The 20,354-nt window shown below is 29.3% G+C and overlaps 1 protein-coding gene and 1 long non-coding RNA gene across 2 annotated transcripts in view; one reads left to right on the top strand and one right to left on the bottom strand.

Annotated features, from left to right (window-relative positions):
- The first annotated feature begins 1,679 nt into the window (after positions 1-1,679).
- LOC136079606 (heme-binding protein 2-like) overlaps positions 1,680-20,354 on the top strand; it is a 28,037-nt gene continuing 9,362 nt past the window's right edge. Inside the window, exons 1-2 of the mRNA XM_065795648.1 lie at positions 1,680-2,000; positions 19,428-19,651. Coding sequence (XP_065651720.1) covers positions 1,826-2,000; positions 19,428-19,651 — 399 coding nt within the window. The 5' untranslated portion in view covers positions 1,680-1,825. The remainder of the gene's footprint in view (positions 2,001-19,427; positions 19,652-20,354) is intronic.
- On the bottom strand, positions 16,036-18,008 carry LOC136079006 (uncharacterized). The gene is made up of 2 exons (XR_010637855.1): positions 17,541-18,008; positions 16,036-17,274 (listed from the first exon to the last, which is right to left on the bottom strand). It is a non-coding gene; the product is annotated as an uncharacterized LOC136079006 (long non-coding RNA).

Raw genomic sequence — 20,354 nt, 5'->3', positions numbered from 1 at the left:
TTTTCTTTTATGGTAACCAAATGCAATACACTGTGTCCCTCGCTTTTGGGAATTTTCTCCAGACATTTATAGAATGAACATTGTAATTATTTTACTGAAAAATATTTATGATTATTTGAAAAAAAATAATAATAATTTTCCATACATTCTATCTATGTTAGATAAAAAAACATAAAGTTAAACCACCAAAATAAAGAAATAGCTTGTTCACCTAATAATATTTTAACTAAATAATATTTTTCCGTGGGTCCTCCCAATATGGCGCTGGCGAAAATATTTTGGCTTCAAAAATTACGATATTTTATTAGGAGATGCGCTATCCAGTTAGGGGTCGTCCATAAAGTACGTAGGCCAAAAATTTTGAAATTTGACCCCCCCCTCCCCCCTGTTGCCATGCGTACTTTTATGTCCCCACCCCCCCTTAAAAGTACGTACGTTTCTCAAATACCCCCCCCCCCCTCCTCAAATATCCCCCCCCCATCCCTCCTGTTTTTTTTTTCTTAATTAAAAAGTTTAATTAAAAAAAAATAAGACGGAGGGTACCTTAGATACTTTATACTACCCCAAAGCTTTTTGCTTACGCATTTTAGAAACGTCTTTAAGTATAAATGCAAATAATAATTTAAATAAATTTAAAATAATACAATCCAAATGTGTATTTGGGCGAAAGGTTTATGCGGCGGCAATAGTCGGCAGAGATCCAGGTTCGATTCTCGGTGAAATTTAGGAAAACTTTTTTTGTTTTTTTAACGAATCAAATGTAAATAAACTATACTTAAGGTGGACGTTTTTTTCAGGCACCCCTCTTTAGTAAGTAAAAAACGAGTCTAAGGTGAGATCAGTAATATTGAAAACAAAGGGTAAAACCCAGTGGGAGGGAGCAACAGCAAATTTTGTGCCTTTTGCTATTTTAAGAAACTTTTTATTTTAGCAAAACCAAGCGGTCTTTGAGACGCCATTGACACGTTTTTTTTGGGGTGACTCCGTCCCATCAACCACGGCCCTCAGGTCTTACTCAGGGCCAGTATATAAGGGCGGGCATGTGTGCATGGGCCCCCTCAGGATTTTTTGATGTTTTGATTTTTGATGATAGAACACTTTCACACAACGTGCAAACTTAAGTTTGTTAATATGCCAAATGAGGTGGCCTTGCAAAAAATTTGGATGGCGGAGGCCATCCAAGTTTTTTTCCAAATCTAAAAGTTATAACCATGCAAAATTTACACCCCTCTCATTTTGGGGGTCGGGAGGATAAGCGTTTTAAGGCTTTTTGTTCAGAGGCCTCCGCCATCCCGATATTTTGCAAGGCCTCCTCATTTGGCATAGGTATAAACAAACTTAAGTTATGAGTTTGCACGATGTGTGAAAGTGTCCTATCTGGAACATCAAAAAATTCTGAGGGCGCCCATACATGTGTGTGCATAGAGGAAAACTATACCCTCTACTTCATATACCATACATCTTTTTATGTTGGCAAACTAGAATCTTTAGTCAGAATGTAACTTTTCTATTGATTAGCTGGTTAATTGTGATAAATTAGAAAATCGAAGTACGTACTTTTAAATTGAACCCTCTCCCCCCCCCCCCTCCCATACGCTTTCGTACGCTTTTTGCAGACCCCCCCTCCCCCCCTATGAGCGTACGTACTTTATGGACGACCCCTTATAATATAGATCAGTGTTAGTGTTGCGTAACTTACAGACGATCCCTAACGCAAAAACAAACATTTAAAGAGATTTAAAAAAAAAAGAAAAACACATAAGCAAATATATTCTTTATTCTTAAATTACTTGATAGTAAATTACTCGTACAAAAGTTTTCAACCATGAAACAAGATGAAGGAGTCGAAAAAGAAAGTGAAGAATCTTCAAGTTTTTATGGCAACCTGAAATGTCCTACATTCACAACTGTATCTAAAGGTGATGGTTTTGAAAAGAGATGTTACGAAGAGTCGACATGGGTAACAACATCAGTTCAAGCTCCAAATAATCAATCCACCTGTAAGTTATTAGACATAAACTTAGTTTCATAACATTTTTCACATCCTTAATTTACAGTAATTTTATAAAAATAAGTAATAACTAATTTACCTATTACCACCACAGCAACTACAATAACACGACAACAAAAAATAAGTGTATCAAATTCAAAGAATTAGTAGCAAATTAATATGAAATAATAAATAATTACTTCTGTAGCAAGATATGCTAATATATCTATATGCTAATACTCTTTTGAATCAATTTTATTTTATTTTAAACAACAAAATAAAAATAATATTTGTAAAATTGTATTTCATCTTTGATTTTTGCTTTTCTATATTTATTTATAATGTCTGCCTATGTATGTATTTATATTTGTATGTATGTATTTATGTATGTATGATTGTATATATATATATGTATATATATATATATATATATATATATATATATATATATATATATATATATATATATATATATATATATATATATATCAGTAGATACGTGCCATAAAAATTTTATATTAATTAAATTCTTGGTTGTTATATATCATTAGAAAGAGCTTAGATTCAATATTGTAAAAGTGAAAAAATTTTCAAAATCGAACAATTCCATAAAAAGTTATGTTGTTTTTAGTACCGTTTTTTCGATATATGGATTTGTTGTAGAAAGCGTGGTCAAAAATGCTTTTATGAACTAAAAGTTTAATAACTTAGTCAATTCTTATCTAAATCTTTTAACTTGGTATCAAAAGATAGATGTAATAGTAGCCTGCAAATTAATATAGGTCCTTAGTCACCGGGGATGTCCAAGGGGCTAGAGGGGGCAGCCAACCGCCATTTTTACCATCAAAAAAAGAAATTTTTATTCATAAAAGATCAATTTTTTAATGAATTTATTAATTTTCATATGCAATAAATTGCTATAATTTCCTTGCAGACTGTCACCAAATAGGACAGGTTCATTTTATGAGTTAGGGTGTATTTGGGGTAATGATTTAACACACCCTATTATTTAAAATGATTCATTATAAATATTTTGATTCTTATAATTTACAACAATACAACAAACAAAGCTGCACACTCGTTGATTTGGGGCAAGGGGGCGTGTCCACACCCCCTCTAACCTAAAAAAACATAAAATATTTTATTTAAAATTTTGTTTAAAAAACAAAGCAAAAAAGCAATAAATAATATATATTGAAATACAAAACACATTACACATTACCACCTTACAAGTTGGAGTTTTCATACGGAGAGCCGGGTGTCCCCCGCAGACCATATTTTTTGTTTGTTTTAAAATAATATTTGAATTAATTTGAGTCTTAGCTTTTAGTTAATGATTAATATATTAAGTCCCAATAATGAAACTAAATATAAATCATTGTTAACAATAGACACTACGTGAACGTAAGCCAGAGCCGTCTGTCAAAAAAATTTTGAGTTCCACTACTCGCTGTACATTAATTTTACAAGTTCTACTACTCGCTGTACATTTATTTTGCAAGTTCCACTACTTGCTGTACATTAATTTTGCAAGTTCCACTACTCGCTGTACATTTATTTTGCAAGTTCCACTAATTGCTATACATAGATTTTACAAAATCTACTACTTCCTGTACACTGCTTTTGCAAGTTCCACTAATTGATGTACATTTATTTTGTAGGTTCCACTACTCGCTGTACATTTATTTTGGATGCTCCGCTTGTTGCAAATTGCGAATGCTCAAAATATGAAATTGATATGACCCAGATTAACAATATTTAACCAATTTATGTCTTGCGTTGCATACTTTGCTATCGTACAATTAATATGCTCACATAAAGTGATTAAATTGAATTACGAAAAAATTAACTCACCTGATACAATATCAGCAACCAACTGTAATTTTTTCATGCAATAATCAACAGCTTCAGAATCAGTTTCATCTTTAGACCAGTATGATATAGAGTAAATGATATCTGTCTGTGTTTTTTTAAGTTTTTTAACTCTGCCATCATACATGTTTGTCATTGTTGTCATACATGTTTGTCATTGTTGATTCAGTATCATACCATTGATGGCAGAGATTTCTGCCAACAATTCTGTCTAACATAACATCATTTAAATCAGCAACTTGCTTTGTTGACAAGTAATGTAAATTCAAAATTTCACTCGTAGTAAGTATAGATAATTTTCGCTCTAAATTTTGTTTTTCTTTTTCATCCATTTTTTGGCGTTTTTCAGTTTGTCTTTGAGAAATATCAGCCCTAATTTCAGCATGTTGCAGTCAACTTTTTAGTCTTTTTTTTTCTTGCCTGCTGCATAGCCCACCTAATAACATTTTCTCTTGAATAGTCGCCAAGATTTTCAAGATAATCCACTGTCCTATTCTTTTATGTTTTTAATTTGCAAGATCAATTGATGCATTAGGGGATCTACCTTTTGCAGCACTGAACATTCCCATTAACTCTTCACTATCTATGTTATGAAGTCTTGCACTTGCTGTCTCCTCTTTAAGTGTTTTTGTAATAGTAATGACAAAATATCGCTTGTACTGACGATTTAAAAACTCTTCTATTGCAACAAGACAAGCCTTAGTCATGGTAATAAGCTGGTCATCCATTGTGCATGTCTTTGTTATCAATTGTAAAGTATTTGGTTTGAGAATATTTCCAAAGAAATCTATTTTTCTGGTAAATAGAGCAGTAGGGTTACTTTTTTAACTTTTAATTGTTTGCGCAATTTTTTTAACTATAGCAATACCACCAACATCATCAAAAGTTGCATTTTTGAATGATACATAAAACGTAGTCATCCAGGATTCTGTAAGTAGTTTTCCAAATAATGCGAGCACATGCATTTGTTTTATTGCAGTTGTATTATAAAATGCTACTCGCAGAACCTTCTGCAAAGTTTTTCTTTTTACTGTTCCGATTTTCAAAAAATTTTTAAATTGACTATAGTATTTTATAAAAATGAAAAAATTATGGAACAAAATATGAAGCCGGTTACCATGATACCTTGGAATGATACCTCCTGGAAATTCGTTATTTTCTAAAAAATTTACAAATCCTTTTGGATCCCCTTTCACATCTTTAAACCTCATCTTATTCATAGCTAAAACAATTTTGACTCCCATACAATCATATCCAAATAATTGACAAGTTTCAGTAATTGGCCAATAGCAATAACCTAGCATTTATCTTTTGATGTTAGGTGAATGCTATTGATATGAACGCCTTCTTGCGTTGTTGCATCAAACCCTAATGTAAGGTGGTTATTAGTAATAGACCATTCTGCTACTTACAGGTCAGCAATACTGCCTAGCTCACGAGTCATTTGCATAACAGTAATACAGTGAGGAATGTTAGAAAAAACGACACCTAAATATTGCCCCATTTTCTCAACAAGAAATGGTATGTTACTTGTTGGGATATTAGACAATAACATGCTGTAAATTATCATTCGCATTTGCAATGGATAAGTTTTATCATCTGGCGTAAAGTATATTGCCCTCCTCCATCTGGGTCATATCATTTTCTAAGCTGGTAATAACTTTTTTATTTTTACTAATAGCACCATTATGCTTGAGAATTACTTTTCTTAACTTTTCTCTTTCTTAACTTTTCATTGCTTTTTGAGTAGCAATAAGATTTCGAATTTGTCTACTCTAGTAATATGTTCTTTAGTAATAGTTTATTCCTAAAGTCTCTAACCTCTGCTCTTAAACCTTTGATAACATCTTCTTTTCTTTTAACACTTTGTCTTAAAACTTTTAATTTGTATGGCATAGTGTTAAATTTTGCTTTCACTTCAGCTATCTTGATTCGGTGTTTTGTGCAAATACTAGGGTTATTCCATATCAAATCACCTAAAGGCTCCAGGGTACCATCTCAGATTTGCTTTAAACTTTGACCAAACACAGATCTTATGAAAAAAATACAATCCAGAAAATTTCAGCTTGATTGACCAATTTGTTCAAAAGTTATGATTGAATTAAAAATGACCAAAATCCGAAAAATTTGTGTATCAGGAGCTTACTTAGGAGCAGTTTTTTTCAATTTTTGACAAACCATTACTTTTTAAATAAAGATGGTGATCACCTGAAATTTTGTAGGGTAATAGTTTTTCACCCAAATAATCCATTATTGCAGTTGTTTTTAACTGATTATTTTACAGCTTTTGAGTTATTGTACCTTAAAGTTGCTAAATATTGCAACATTATGAATATTTTTTCAAACTTTAACATGTTACAGTTTAATACTTACTTACAGAAAGTGGATTTTTTTGTTATCTTTGTGTACTTAGGGTCACCACTTGTTAGAATAATCAAAATTATGCATTAAAAATTAATTTAGCACACGCAGCAGCCTATTGCAAAATCACTTTTTTTTTCAATAGGCTGTTATGATAAATTACATTGACTTTATAAATTGACGAAATAAATTATGAAACTTTTTAATGTTGAGGCTCTATATATAGACAATCACCAAAAAAAAATTTAAAGACCTATACTCTATCTTATGACATGATTGTAACCTTTTGAGAGTGATTATATTTTCAAAAGGAGAATGTTATTAGACTATGAGCTAGCCTTAGGTCATAGTCTAATAATTAGTCATAGGGATGACAGTAGTATATTTTTTATTTATCTGTGAATGAATATATTCAGTTTTCTTTTTAATGACATAATGTCATAATTTGTACTAATAATAATAACATAATCAGTGTCGTAATCAGTGTCTGATATTTGTTAGTTTCTTCAAGATTTAATATGTTTATGTCTTTTTTAAACTTTTTAGATTAGTAATAAAAATAAAAAAATAGTAAAAAATGACAGAGAAATGTTGTGTGGGGAAAGTTTTAAATGAAGATTGCGACAAATTGTATTATTGTAGAATGATTGGAAGAATAAAGCTAAAAGATATTGTGAACACAGATGTTGAAGTTTTAATTCAAAGAATTGGATATAGTTTGAACTAAATGAGGAGATATGTTTTCACCATGAAAAAGCCTATATTTCTAGATATGAAGCGCTTTAAAAATACTGCTGTGATCCGTTTAAAGTCCACAAGAAAAAAATTATTAAGGGATAGTGTTAAGTCGATATTTTAACAGAAAGTCAACTTAAGATCAAACCTGGTCAAAAACTTTGCACTAACTGTTTGAATGAATTCAAACTTGAACAAATTACAGGATAATTTAGTCAAGAAGATGAAGACAAAGATGTTGATGATGAGGAGTTTAGTTCTTCAGACCTAAATAAGACAGTTTTAAATAAGAGTGCTTCTTTACTGGAAATATCTCCTCTAAAAAATGTAAGCAAACGTGACAAATTAGAATATGGAAAGCAAAAAGTTAAAAAACTGGAAACAAGTATGACAAACCTAGGAGCATCAGCATTGGATATGGACCCAAAAGAAATAATATCTGAGAAAAAGCAGAAGTGCATTAATTGTAATGATTTAGACAAACTTTTAGATGCAATAAAGGAAAAAGGAAAAATCAGTTTGAATGAAGAAAAAGTTCAGTTACTAACATTAACTCTTGATAGTTGGTCAATTAAAAAAACTTGCAATCCATCCATGAATCTGACAAATACACTAGACAATGTCCGAACTGCACTTATTACAGTCCAAACAATCATTTGTGAATTTATCGAAACTTTAAGTGCAACTTTGTTTGACCTTTGTCACCACCACTTTATCAAAGAAGCACAGTCTTCCTACTTATCAGAGGCAAAACAAACATTAGACCAATATACCTCCATTATTCGGATGGATTTTGCAGAAAACTATAGTTTTCTTGTACAAGATGCTATACAAGGGTTTTACTGGCAAGCCGATCAAGCTACCTTACACCCATTCGCTGTTTATTACAAAGATGAAAAAGATCACCTTAAATGTGAATGCTTTTGTTTAATTTCTGACCATCTTTGTCATGACCAATCAGCAGTCCATTGTTTTCTCGCAAAGTTGCTCCCTATGGTCAAAATCAAACTACCCACAGTGAATAAAGTTAAATACTTCAGTGATGGTGCTGTGTCACAGTATAAAAACTACAATGTCTAATAAACTTAATTTATCACATTGTAGATCACCAAATAAATGCTGAGCATCACTTCTTTGCTACATCACATGGCAAAAGTCCATGTGATGGAATAGGAGGTACTATAAAAAGAGAAGCAGCAAAAGCTAGTCTACGAGCAGCAATTACAAATCAGATTCTCACACCACAAGATCTGTTTACATGGGCTCAAAAAAACATCAAAGGTGTTAACATATTTTATCTTTCAAGTGATGATATCAATAGCCATGAAACAACTTTTAACCTTCAGAAACTATATGAAGGGATGGGCACAGTTTCGGGAACAAGAAGCTATCACTGTTTTGTACCAGGTGGAGAGAAATTGTTTTTACGAAGAATCTCTAGTGATGCTGTCTATGATACTCATGTGTTAAATGATGTTAATTTGATTAAAAATATCCTTCAAATTTTCAACCGGTAAATATACTGCATGCTTTTACGATGAAGAATGGTACAAAGGGCTTGTGGTTGATATTTGTAATGAAAACCAAGGCGTTAATGTGAAGTTTATGCAAAGAAACAAATTAAATTTAAAATGAACAAATGATGCACAATCAAGTCGGTGTTGGGTTCCATTTGACAAGATAATATGTCAAATAAGTGTTCCATTGATTAAAAGTATAAGTGCTCGTGACTATATTCTTGCTAGTAATGACTATGACAGTATTATGAGTTATATAAATCAAAGATAAGCTAATTAGTTTCATGTATACATACTTTTTCTTTTAACTGATTATCTTACTCTTTGAATGCAGTTTTTTACAGTATATTTTGTATAAAATTTGAGGTATAAATTTTGTATGTGGTAAGTGGTATTTTTTTGTTCTCCTTTTAGAAATATCATCACTCTCAAAAGGCTACAATCATGTTGTAAGATAGAGTATAGGTCTTTAATTTTTTTTTTTGGTGATTGTCTATATATAGAACCAAAACATTAAAAAGTTTCATAATTTATTTCAACTGTTTACGCTATTTTCTATGCCAGCAAAGTCAATGTAATTTATCATAATTTAAAAAAAAAGTGATTTTTCAATAGGCTGCTGCATGTGCTAAATTAATTTTTAATGCATAATTTTGAATTTAAGGTACAATAACTCAAAAACTGTAAAAAATCAGTTAAAAACAACTGCAATAATGGATTATTTGGGTGAAAACTATTACCCTACAAAATTTCAGGTGATTACTATCTTTATTTAAAAAGTAATGGTTTGTCAGAAATTGAAAAAAACTGCTCCTAAGTAAGCTCCTGATACACAAATTTTTCGGATTTTGGTCATTTTTAATTCAATCATAACTTTTGAACAAATTGGTCAATCAAGCTGAAATTTTCTGGATTGTATTTTTTTCATAAGATCTGTGTTTGGTCAAAGTTTAAAGCAAATCTGAGATGGTACCCTGGGGAACTTTAAAAAAACTAGGTGATTTGATATGGAATAACCCACTAGCTAAATTTGAAGATAAATAAGACAATCTGTTTCTTAGTTTTTTTCTTTTAGGTGTCATATCCTCTCGTGAAGTATATCTATATGACGCATTTTCACTAAAAGCTGAGCTTAATTGTTCACTTTGAGTTGGAGATGAAACACTGCCTTAATGAGGTGTCACAATTAAAGAACATGTTGTAATTAAACTACTGCTTGTAGACTGTAATGACTGTATTGTCGGTGTTGAAGGTGATAATAATACATAAGCAATATTAGAGCTTGCAAAGGGCTTGCTGCAAAAGGCCAAAAAATTTCCATAATAACTAATCCTAAAAAAATGTTTTGCCCAGATTTTTGATTTATTTACTAAATTTTTAATTTGACTTTTTGATGTTATGATTCTAAAATATTGAGTGACTTGATTATAAGTTTTAGTTGCTGATTCCTTGCAACTAACTTAGACAAAAAGAATGTGTCCATTCATACACTCACTGGTTTGAACAGGCAAGGAGAAGTTATCAATTAAAATACTTTTTGGCTGCACCATAAAATTTAATACTTTTTTTGGGACCCATGATAGCTAGGAGGAAAATATTTATTAAGTATTGAAATCATAGTAAATATAAAATGATATTCACAAAGTTTAAATACTTTAACCTAAAGAACATTTTCATTTCTTAATTAAAGGCAGACAAAAAATTTGGTTAAGTCTGCCTTAAAAAACTTTTAACTGAACATAACAGTAAAATAAAATTCAAATATGCTACTTACACTACTATAAGCCATTGCAGAATTGTAATACTAGACAAACAATACAAACCTGTTGCAAACAAATGTGAGTCAACAACAAAGTTTTCAATTTTTTTTTTTTAGTTTACTATGAATTAATTTAATTAATTAGAAACAGCAACACATATATAAAAATATATATAATATACAATACAAATACATAATATACAATACACACACACACACACACACACACACACACACACACACACACACACACACACACACACACACACACACACACACACACACACACACACACACACATATATTAGTGATGTACCGATTAATCGGCATCGGCTTAATCGGCCACTTTTTGCTGCATTATGATAATATTTTAATAACAAATAAACTAAACTTTATGCATTACTTTGAATTTTTTTGATAGATTTTTATTTTGACTTTGTTTACAGGCAATATTATTTATTCTTAAGGTGTTTATAAGCTTAAATTTAACAGCTGAATGTACTTTCACTTTTACTACCATTGTTTTGTTTTTAGAATAATTTTATTTTTTGTTGTTCTATTGTAAAAGTGACCTATTTAAGCATTGTTATCTATATGTGTTCAAGTATAACCTACTGTATTTCTATATTTTTATTTGTTATTTTTGTTTTATTTCAAGTCACCTCCCCAAGGCCACTGCAATCGAGGAGGCTACTTTAAATTTGGTTACAACCCTCTCTCAACTTTATAATTCCGAAACACAAACCTTGATAATAAAGATCGCTGCATTGAGCAACAAGTTTAGCGCGGTACTACCAGGGACATGGTGGTGATAGAACATCACGAAATAAAATAATTATAAAAACAACTTAATTATCTAAAAATAGTTTATATATCTAAAGAACATATGATTGCTGTTTAGATATCTAAATTACTATTACATAGGAAAAGCTGTTTTAACTTCACACATGAAAAGGTAAAAAGCACATAGAGAGATCTCCTTCTGTTAACAATATTAAGTCATTGATGCCAACTGCTCTAAATACTGTTAAAGTTAATCAGTATATTCTGGTAAATTATCTAGTAAAATATTTCCAGATAGTGACATTGCTAAGTTGTTTCAATCTGAACCCACCAAGGCCAAATATATTGCAACATTCAGATTAGCTCCCTTTTTTGAAAATGAGTTGCTCACTTCCCTATCTAATACACCTTATTACGCTGTTTCATCTTATGAATCCATGAACCAAGTTTTTCAGAAGAGTCAAATGGACCTTTTAGTAAGATTTTAACATGACAATACAAGTATGGTTAAAACTTGTTATCTTAATTTAGAATTTTTGGCGCGCTCAATAGCACATGATGTTATGCAAACATTTGTAAACTGTATTTCTGATATAGATAAATCAAAGATTCCACTAGTGTAATCAGATGGGCCAAATGTAAATTTGCTTTTTCTAGATAATTTAAAGGAACAGAGGAAAGAGGAGGAACTTGATCCTCTTATAGATATTGGAACCTGTGGTCTCCATATCATTCATGGCAGTTTTAAAGCAGAGGCAAAAGCAAGTGGCTGGGAGCTTAATAATCTATTAAAAGCAATGTGGCAATTTCTACATGACTTTCCTAGTAGAAGAGCAGTCTATGAAAAAATCACTGGGACACTTGATTATCCAATACAGTTTTGTTGGCATAGTAGTGTGAAAAATGTGCTCAAAAGGCTGAATCACTACTTGATGGATACAAAAAGTTTGTAATATATTTCAGTAGTCTAAAGAAAAGCAAATAACCTAATTCAAAAAATAAAAGCTGACAGAGACTGTAAGGCATGGTTCATGATCCTGTTTTCCAGCTAAACTTAAATTTTTGGTTTCTGAAAAGTTAAATAGTTTTTTGATATGTTTTCAAACAGACAAACCTATGGTTTCATTTATGGCTATTATACTTGGTCAAATAGTTGACAATTTTCTTAGGAGAATCATACAAAAGATGTTTTAAATAAATGTAGCAATCTATACCAGCAGCTTCAAATAAATTTAATGAATAAAAATATTAGAAAGCCTTGGTTAAAAATTGTCACTGTAACTTAAATTAGCTTCATCATCAAAATAAATATAATCACTCTTTGGCCACTGTATCAGACCAGCTAAAAACTAGCCTGCCTCTTATTTAAATATAGCCACTCTTTTGCCACTGTAACTTAAATTAGCTTCATCAGCTAATTTAAGTTACAGTGGCCAAAGAGTGGTTATATTTAAAAAAGAGGCAGGCTAGTTTTTAGCTGGTCTGATCACATCTCCTTGAGAAGTTTAATTTGAAGTTTGTCATAGCACACACTGCAGTATCTATTAACCCAATTTTCATTTCAAATCTAAATAAAAGGAATAATTGTATCAATAATATTTCCACTCTGCTGCAAAAGTTAGTTAAATATGGCCATTTGTCACCGAAGTCTGCTGAACTAACAAAAAATCAATATTATAAGTTTTTAGAAATAGTAGATTCAAATCAAAAATCATTTCAAGATTTCGATATTAAAAAAGATAGTCTTGATCATTTTTCTCTGACTTTAAAGGAGCAAATAAAGCTTATCAAAATGTTTGGAGTGTTTTTAAAATGGTTTTTGTGCTTTCACATGGACAATCTTCTATTGAGCGTGGCTTTAGTATTAATCAACAACTTCTTGTTGAAAATCTTTAAGTAAAATCCCTTATTGCCTAACATCTTATTATAGATCATTTGTCTTCCTTTAAAGAATCCCCTATTAGTATTAAAATTAATAAAGAAATACTGCAAAATGTAAAACAAGCAAGTTGACGATATAAAGAGTATTTGCAATCATAAAGAGAACAAAAAGAATGAAACAGTAGGAATTTAAACAAAAAATTTTGGACTAAATAAAGCAAATGTCCTGGAAAAAGAAAAAAATTGTCCTGGATAGTCCTGGAATTTCATTTTTTTTATCTGGTGGGAACCTGCATATATATATACATACATATATATATACATATATATATATATACATATATATATATATATATACATATATATATACATATATATATATACATATATATATATATACATATATATATATATATATGTATATATACATATATGTATATATACATATATATATATATACATATATATATATATATATATATATATATATATATATATATATATATATATATACATATATATATATATATATATATATATATATATATATATATATATATATATATATATATATATATATATATATATATATATATATATATATATATATATATTTCAACATCTTCGCTTCCAACAAGGCTGCAAGCAACCACTATTAGAGTGGGAAGTTACTGGAAGAGAAAATATGAAGTTTATAGAGCAAGATAACGATTGACAGACGACTTGAAAGATTGCAAATTAGCACTTAGGAACAGTCACAGAAAAAGGATGAAACTTAATTGAATAATGAGTAACACGAGAATGAATTTTAGTAGATGGCACAAAAGACGCTAGCTCTTTAGAGTGGTGCCCATTATGATATTTGTATAAAGAAAAAGAGCAGCAACATTTTGGCAATGCAATAATGCTTGGAGGTTGGCTGTTAGAGCAGTTTCAATTATATGTACAATGCGTTTTTGCATCTTTTCTAAAAGAGAAAGGGTATCATTGGAAGATTTACCCCAGATATAGCAACAGTATTCCATAGAAGAACGGATTTAAGATTTGTAGAGGTAAAGAATAGAATCCGGATTGAGAAAGTGTCAAGCACGATAGAGAGGTACAACCTTAGGAGATGCTAATATTGCAAATGATTTGATATATATATCTTTTCAAGAAAGATCGGAAGTAAGAGTTAATCCCAGAAGATAAAGGATAGATGATTCATCGAGTACATAACATAAATATAGGAAGATCTAAATTATTGCGATAACAATTGGGTGAAAAATATTGGGTTTTATCTGAATTAAAGTTCACTAGCCACTGTGAGCCTCATGCTGTAGCAGAAGTGAGATCTTTTTCAAGCTCAATTGCCCCCTCCAAGCAATCAGAGAGTGCTTCTTATCAAGACAAGAATAAATGGCAGTATCACAAGCGAACAATGTTATCTATGATGTAGGAGTATCTGGAAGATCTTTAATGTAAATTAAAAAGAATATAGGGCCAAAGATTGAACCTTAAGGAACCCCTGAAGTTACAGGATAAGAAGAAGAGTGCTGTCCATCAAGGGCAACTTTTATACTACAATAAGAAATGAAAAATTCATTAATCTTAAAAATGTTACCAGATACACTGTAAGAAAAAAGCTCATGGAGAAGATCAGCATGCCAAACTTTATCAAAAGCTTTAGAAATGAAAAGACTCTTAACCTCTTCACCTCTATCTAATGCACGATAAAACCTACCAGTTAATACTGTTAGCATATCAGCTGTAGAATGAGAAGATCGAAATTCATATTGAAGATCAGAAAGTAAGTTATTAGATTCAAGATGAGTGATTAAGTGTTTGTTAATTAAAGAGTCAAAAACCTAGCCAAATTAATGGTAGTTAGATGAATCAGATCTCTCTCCAAATTTTTGGGAAATAGGGGTAACAGATGCCGCTTTCCAGCAGGCTGGAAAACAAGACTCTGATAAGCACTTGTTGAATAGTTTTGAAAATATAGACAATAGTATAGCTTCGGAGAACATTTCTGCAAGACTATAACAGGTATGTTGTCTGGAGCACTAGCTGTAAAAGAGTCTAAGCAGGATGTCACTTTAGATACAAAAGCTGGAGTGATATGAATGTCAAGCAATTGATCGACCTGTTTGTCGGCTATATCAGGTAGAATATAACTAGTGGAATCAAGAGATAATAATTTATAGATAATACATATTAATGAAATGTTTTTAGCAAACCATTTAGCTTTGTCTTGAGGTGAGGTGACAAAATCTGAACCATACAAGAGAGGTTGAATAAAAGATTTGTCCTTATTAATGATACTGTTAAAGAACATATAATAAAATATATATATACATTTATATAGAATATATATGTATATATATATATATATATATATATATATATATATATATATATATATATATATATATATTTATAAAATAATATATATATAAAATATATATTATATATAGTATATATATAATAATATATATATATAAATATATATATAAAATATATATAATAATATATATATATTTTTTGTTAATTCACCTCCATAAATAATACAAACTTTTTTGATGTTATATTATAAACTATTGATGATTATATTATAAACTATTGTTATATTATAAACTATTGAACGATGTTATATTATAAACTATTAAACGATGTTTTATTATAAACTATTGATTGATATTGATGAAACTGATGTTATATTATAAACTTTTTTGATGTTATATTATTTTGATGTTATATTGATGACATATTAATTAATAAGACCTCATCATTAATTGCATTAATTAATTATTATTTTAGATTTAGTTGCATAAAAACTATGACTTTTTTTAACTAAAAATAAAGTGCATTTTTACAAGTGTATATATATATATATATATATATATATATATATATATATATATATATATATATATATATATATATATATATATATATATATATATATATACACAGTAGAATCCCGTTAACTTGGACTCTGAAGGTGTATATATTTGTTGTCCGACTTAGCGAATCTTCAAATTTAGCAAAGCTCTCGTTAAGTCGGACTTTTTAAAAATGTCCAACTTATTGAGATTTCGAGACTTATCGAATGTTCTTTGATATATAAATTTTATCTACATATATATAGTACAATATAATCTTATGTGAAATGTATATTTTTGTATATATAATATATACTATAAACGAAAAAAATCGCACAATTCCTTTTAAAAACAGCTTTGAAGCATTCAAAGCTACTCTTCCAATTTCACCACTCTGAGTAAACATCAAAAAATTAACAAGGGTATCAATTGCTTTACAAACTCCTTTAGTCGTTGGCTTTGTTGTCACCGTTTCATCCGATGTTTCGTTTCCTTCGTCTTTTTTCATTTCTTCTTTAACTACCTCAATAATATCTTGAACAATATCTTCATCTGCCATCACTCCTCCCGTTAACGAAACGTCCTCATCAATTGTTAACATATCTTCGTAAGTAAAATTTTCCGGAACAAGATCCTCATCACGCTGACGTAACTGATCAATTGAATTTTATAATGCATGGAAATATTCTTCATCTTTGTTTGGTACTCCTACTCCTTCCGTAAATCCTGTTTTGCAAAAGCAGTTAATAATAGTGGTTTCTGAAACTTCATTCCAAGAATGAACAAGCATTTTCATTGCATCAAGTATGGAGATTTAAGGCCTTTTTTTTCCATTATCAATAGCATTTATGATCTTGTTAATTAAATTAGTTCGGTACTTACACTTCAACGATCGAATGACTCCTTGATCCATCGGCTGCAAATATGAAGTTGTATTTAGGGGGAAAAAGTAAAGTGTGACCAATTTATCCACTTTAAGATTCCAAAGTAGAGTGTAAGACCAAAGTAGAGTGTGACCAAATCATCCAACTTAAGATTCTCAATATTCGGATGGGCGGTGCAATTATCAATATCCAAATCTACTTTTCAGCCTTCTAATGCAAACTTTCTGCTGTTTTGTCTAACCCACTCCTCAAATAGTTCATCCAGCTTCCAGCAATCCTCAAATAGTTCATCCAGAGGTCATCCTGCTTTTTTTTTTGCGAACGGTAATGACAGAGTGCTTTTAATTCCTTTAAAGCAACGGGGTTTGTTTGATTTCCCAATAACAAACATTGGAAGTTTTTCTGCACACGTCAGCTGCAGCAAGCGCAGTTATTCGCATCTTGCAATTCTTACCTCCACTACATTTCTCACCTTTCAAATGCATACTTTTTTTTGGAAATGCTTCATAAAACAAACCAAACTCATCTGCATTGAATATATCACGCGAGTTATAACGAGACAATATTGTCGGCAAAGTTTTTTCCCTCTAAAGAGCGGTCATTTTATTAGTAACATCTTGATTTTCACCTATAAAAAATAAGAAAAGCAACTTTAAAATCAGCATAAATTTTATTAGCTATGGTTTAGGACTTTATTTGCTTTTCATGCAGCGCGTGGTAATAAGCCAAAACGTTGTAATGACTTTAAACAAATTAAAACAAAAGAATTGGATTGATAATTTATTGGTTTATGGGTGATGGAATAGAAATGAGAGCTCCATGTTTGTTATTATTTTTTAGACAAATGACTGAAAAAAATGTAAATATCAATGAAAAAATAAATTTATAAAATACCTGATTTTGTTTTAAACTATACATTGTTTCTTTTTTTCTATCTATCAAACCATCCATCGGATGCTTGAAAGTTGTCACAACCAAGTTCTTTTGCAAAATGCAAAGCTTTGACTTTGAAAATGGTTCCATACACAGGAATGTTTTGGTGTCGGGTGTTTAAAAACCACATACAACATGCTTAAACAAATCCTCATTTAGGGAGACACGCATCCGCACTCTTTTCGCAGAAGTTTTAGTTTTTTCATCTTCTGAATATATTGTGTTTTTTTCTTTTGACCATCCAGACAATGTTTACTTTGGAATGCCATATTTCTTTGATATAGATACAGATGATTCTCCTTTGTCGAGTTCTTTTAGTATTTTGTATTTTTCTGTTATAGTTCTACTTGACAGCTTTCCTTTAGCAACCTTCAACATTGTAAATAAATGCTGATTGAAGTATAACCGAATCAAAGATATCACTGAAAATGTTTTGTTCATTGAATTATGTTTGACGCAAAAGTAATTAATGAAAAAAAATAATTTGAACGTTCAAAGTTTTGAATTTTAATTGGTATTTTTGAATTTTTAATGTAATAGTTATTAATAAATAGAATTTAATCAAAGCTTAACTGAATCAAAAGATTTCCGTGAAAATGTTTATCTATGTGTAATTACGCGCGAATATTTGACGCGAAAGTATTTTATTTTCGAGCGTTTAAAGTTTGGAATTTTTATTGAAATGTTGGAAGTTTTGTTATTATATGCACTTATATGCAATTCAAAATAAAAGTCCTAGTTAAGCGAAGTTTTTTGCCGAAAAGACCTCAAAAAACAGTACGAGATCACGAATAGTCCGAATTAAGTGTATGATATATATATATATATATATATATATATATATATATATATATATATATATATATATATATATATATAATATATATATATATATATATATACATACATGTATTAATTCATATACTTCTACATTGTATGTGGATGTATATAATAAAAAATGATAATTATATTATAAAAAAATAGTCCCAAAAATTATAAATGTATTGTAAAAAAACTTATCGAAAAAAAAGTCAGTAAAAATACACTTTTTCCATTTTTAGTTTAGAAACTCCAGTTTTCATGCTTTGAATCTAACATATTTATTTTATTTTTTATAAATAATATTAAGAACACGTTATATGTTAAAGGATCTTGGGGGACCCTTAAAAATATTTTTTATTAAAAAAATTTTTAAGGGGACCCTTAAAAATATTTTTTATTAAAAAAAATTTTAAATCAAGTGTTTTTTTTATCATATAGAACACATTAAGAAGTTAGCAGCATATATATTTCAAATATAATGTTTTTTGAAACACCCTTGTGAATATATATATATATATATATATATATATATATATATATATATATATATATATATATATATATATATATAAATATATATATATATATATATATATATATATATATATATATATATATATATATGTATATATATGTATAATATATTATATATATGTATGTATATATATATATATATGTGTGTGTGTATGTAAATATAAGTATATAAGTTTATATATAGTATAATATAAACTTACATACTTATATTTACACACACACGCACGCACGCACACTAACATATATATATATATATATATATATATATATATATATATATATATATATATATATATATATATATATATATATATATATATATATATATATATATATATATATATATATATATATATATATATATATATGTATGTATATGTTAGTGTGTATATATATATATATATATATATATATATATATATATATATATATATATATATATATATATATATATTTATATATATATAGTATAAATTTATCTTTGTTTTACAGCGTTTCGAACAATGTTTCAAAACCTCTTCAAATATATCAGTGGAGAAAATGATCAAAACGTTAAAATACCAATGACCACACCTGTTCTTGTCTCAGTAAAATCGTTGCCGGAAAATTTTAGGGACATTAAAATGCATTTTTTTGTTCCTCCTACAGGCTTAGATATACCAAAACCTACTTCAGATGCTGTGAAGCTTGAAAATTATCCTAAATTTTGTGCATACACGGCAAAAATTTGTTTCGTTAACTTAACCAAATATGTTTGGTTAAGTAGTTTTTGTAAAAGTTACAAACCCGTTTGGTAAAATATACCAAATCTTTTGTAAACTTTACCAAATCGATTTTGTTATTTTAACCAAATTATTTGGTTTGATTATGTTTTTGCGTTTTGTCTTCACGCAAAGTTTAACAAATTTATTTGGTTAAATTTACAAAATTATGTTTGTTATTTTCACCAAATGCGCGACGGGATGGCAAATAAAAGGAGAAAAAAAAAAGATTTTTCGCCATTTTTTATATTTATAATAGTCAAGCATCGTTGTTTTAACTGAAAAGAAAAATTTTAATTATTTCACTGTAATCATGATTAACTGTGCTTATTGTGAATATACTGCAAGCACCACCAACTCTTATAAATGTCATTTAAAAGTTTTTCACAACAAACATAGTTATCGCGAAAGATTAGTTTGCAGACAGGATGGTTGTCCGATGGAATATAATTCTTTTCAAAGTCTTACAAAACATATTGAAAAATCTCATCAAGAAGTTTTTCAAACACCTAATTTAGAAGAAGTAGATATTACGCAACGATGTTTATATTCAAATAACTTGTCTTTAGCTGTTCACGATAACGAACCTGTTTGCACAGATAATATGTCAAAGTTTTTTATTAAATTTGATGAAATCGATGGTATTTTTGAAGATTCC

This window comes from Hydra vulgaris, chromosome 04 (genome assembly GCF_038396675.1).
Source record: "Hydra vulgaris chromosome 04, alternate assembly HydraT2T_AEP".
Taxonomy (NCBI): domain Eukaryota; kingdom Metazoa; phylum Cnidaria; class Hydrozoa; order Anthoathecata; family Hydridae; genus Hydra; species Hydra vulgaris.
This window is presented reverse-complemented; position numbering and strand designations above follow the sequence as displayed.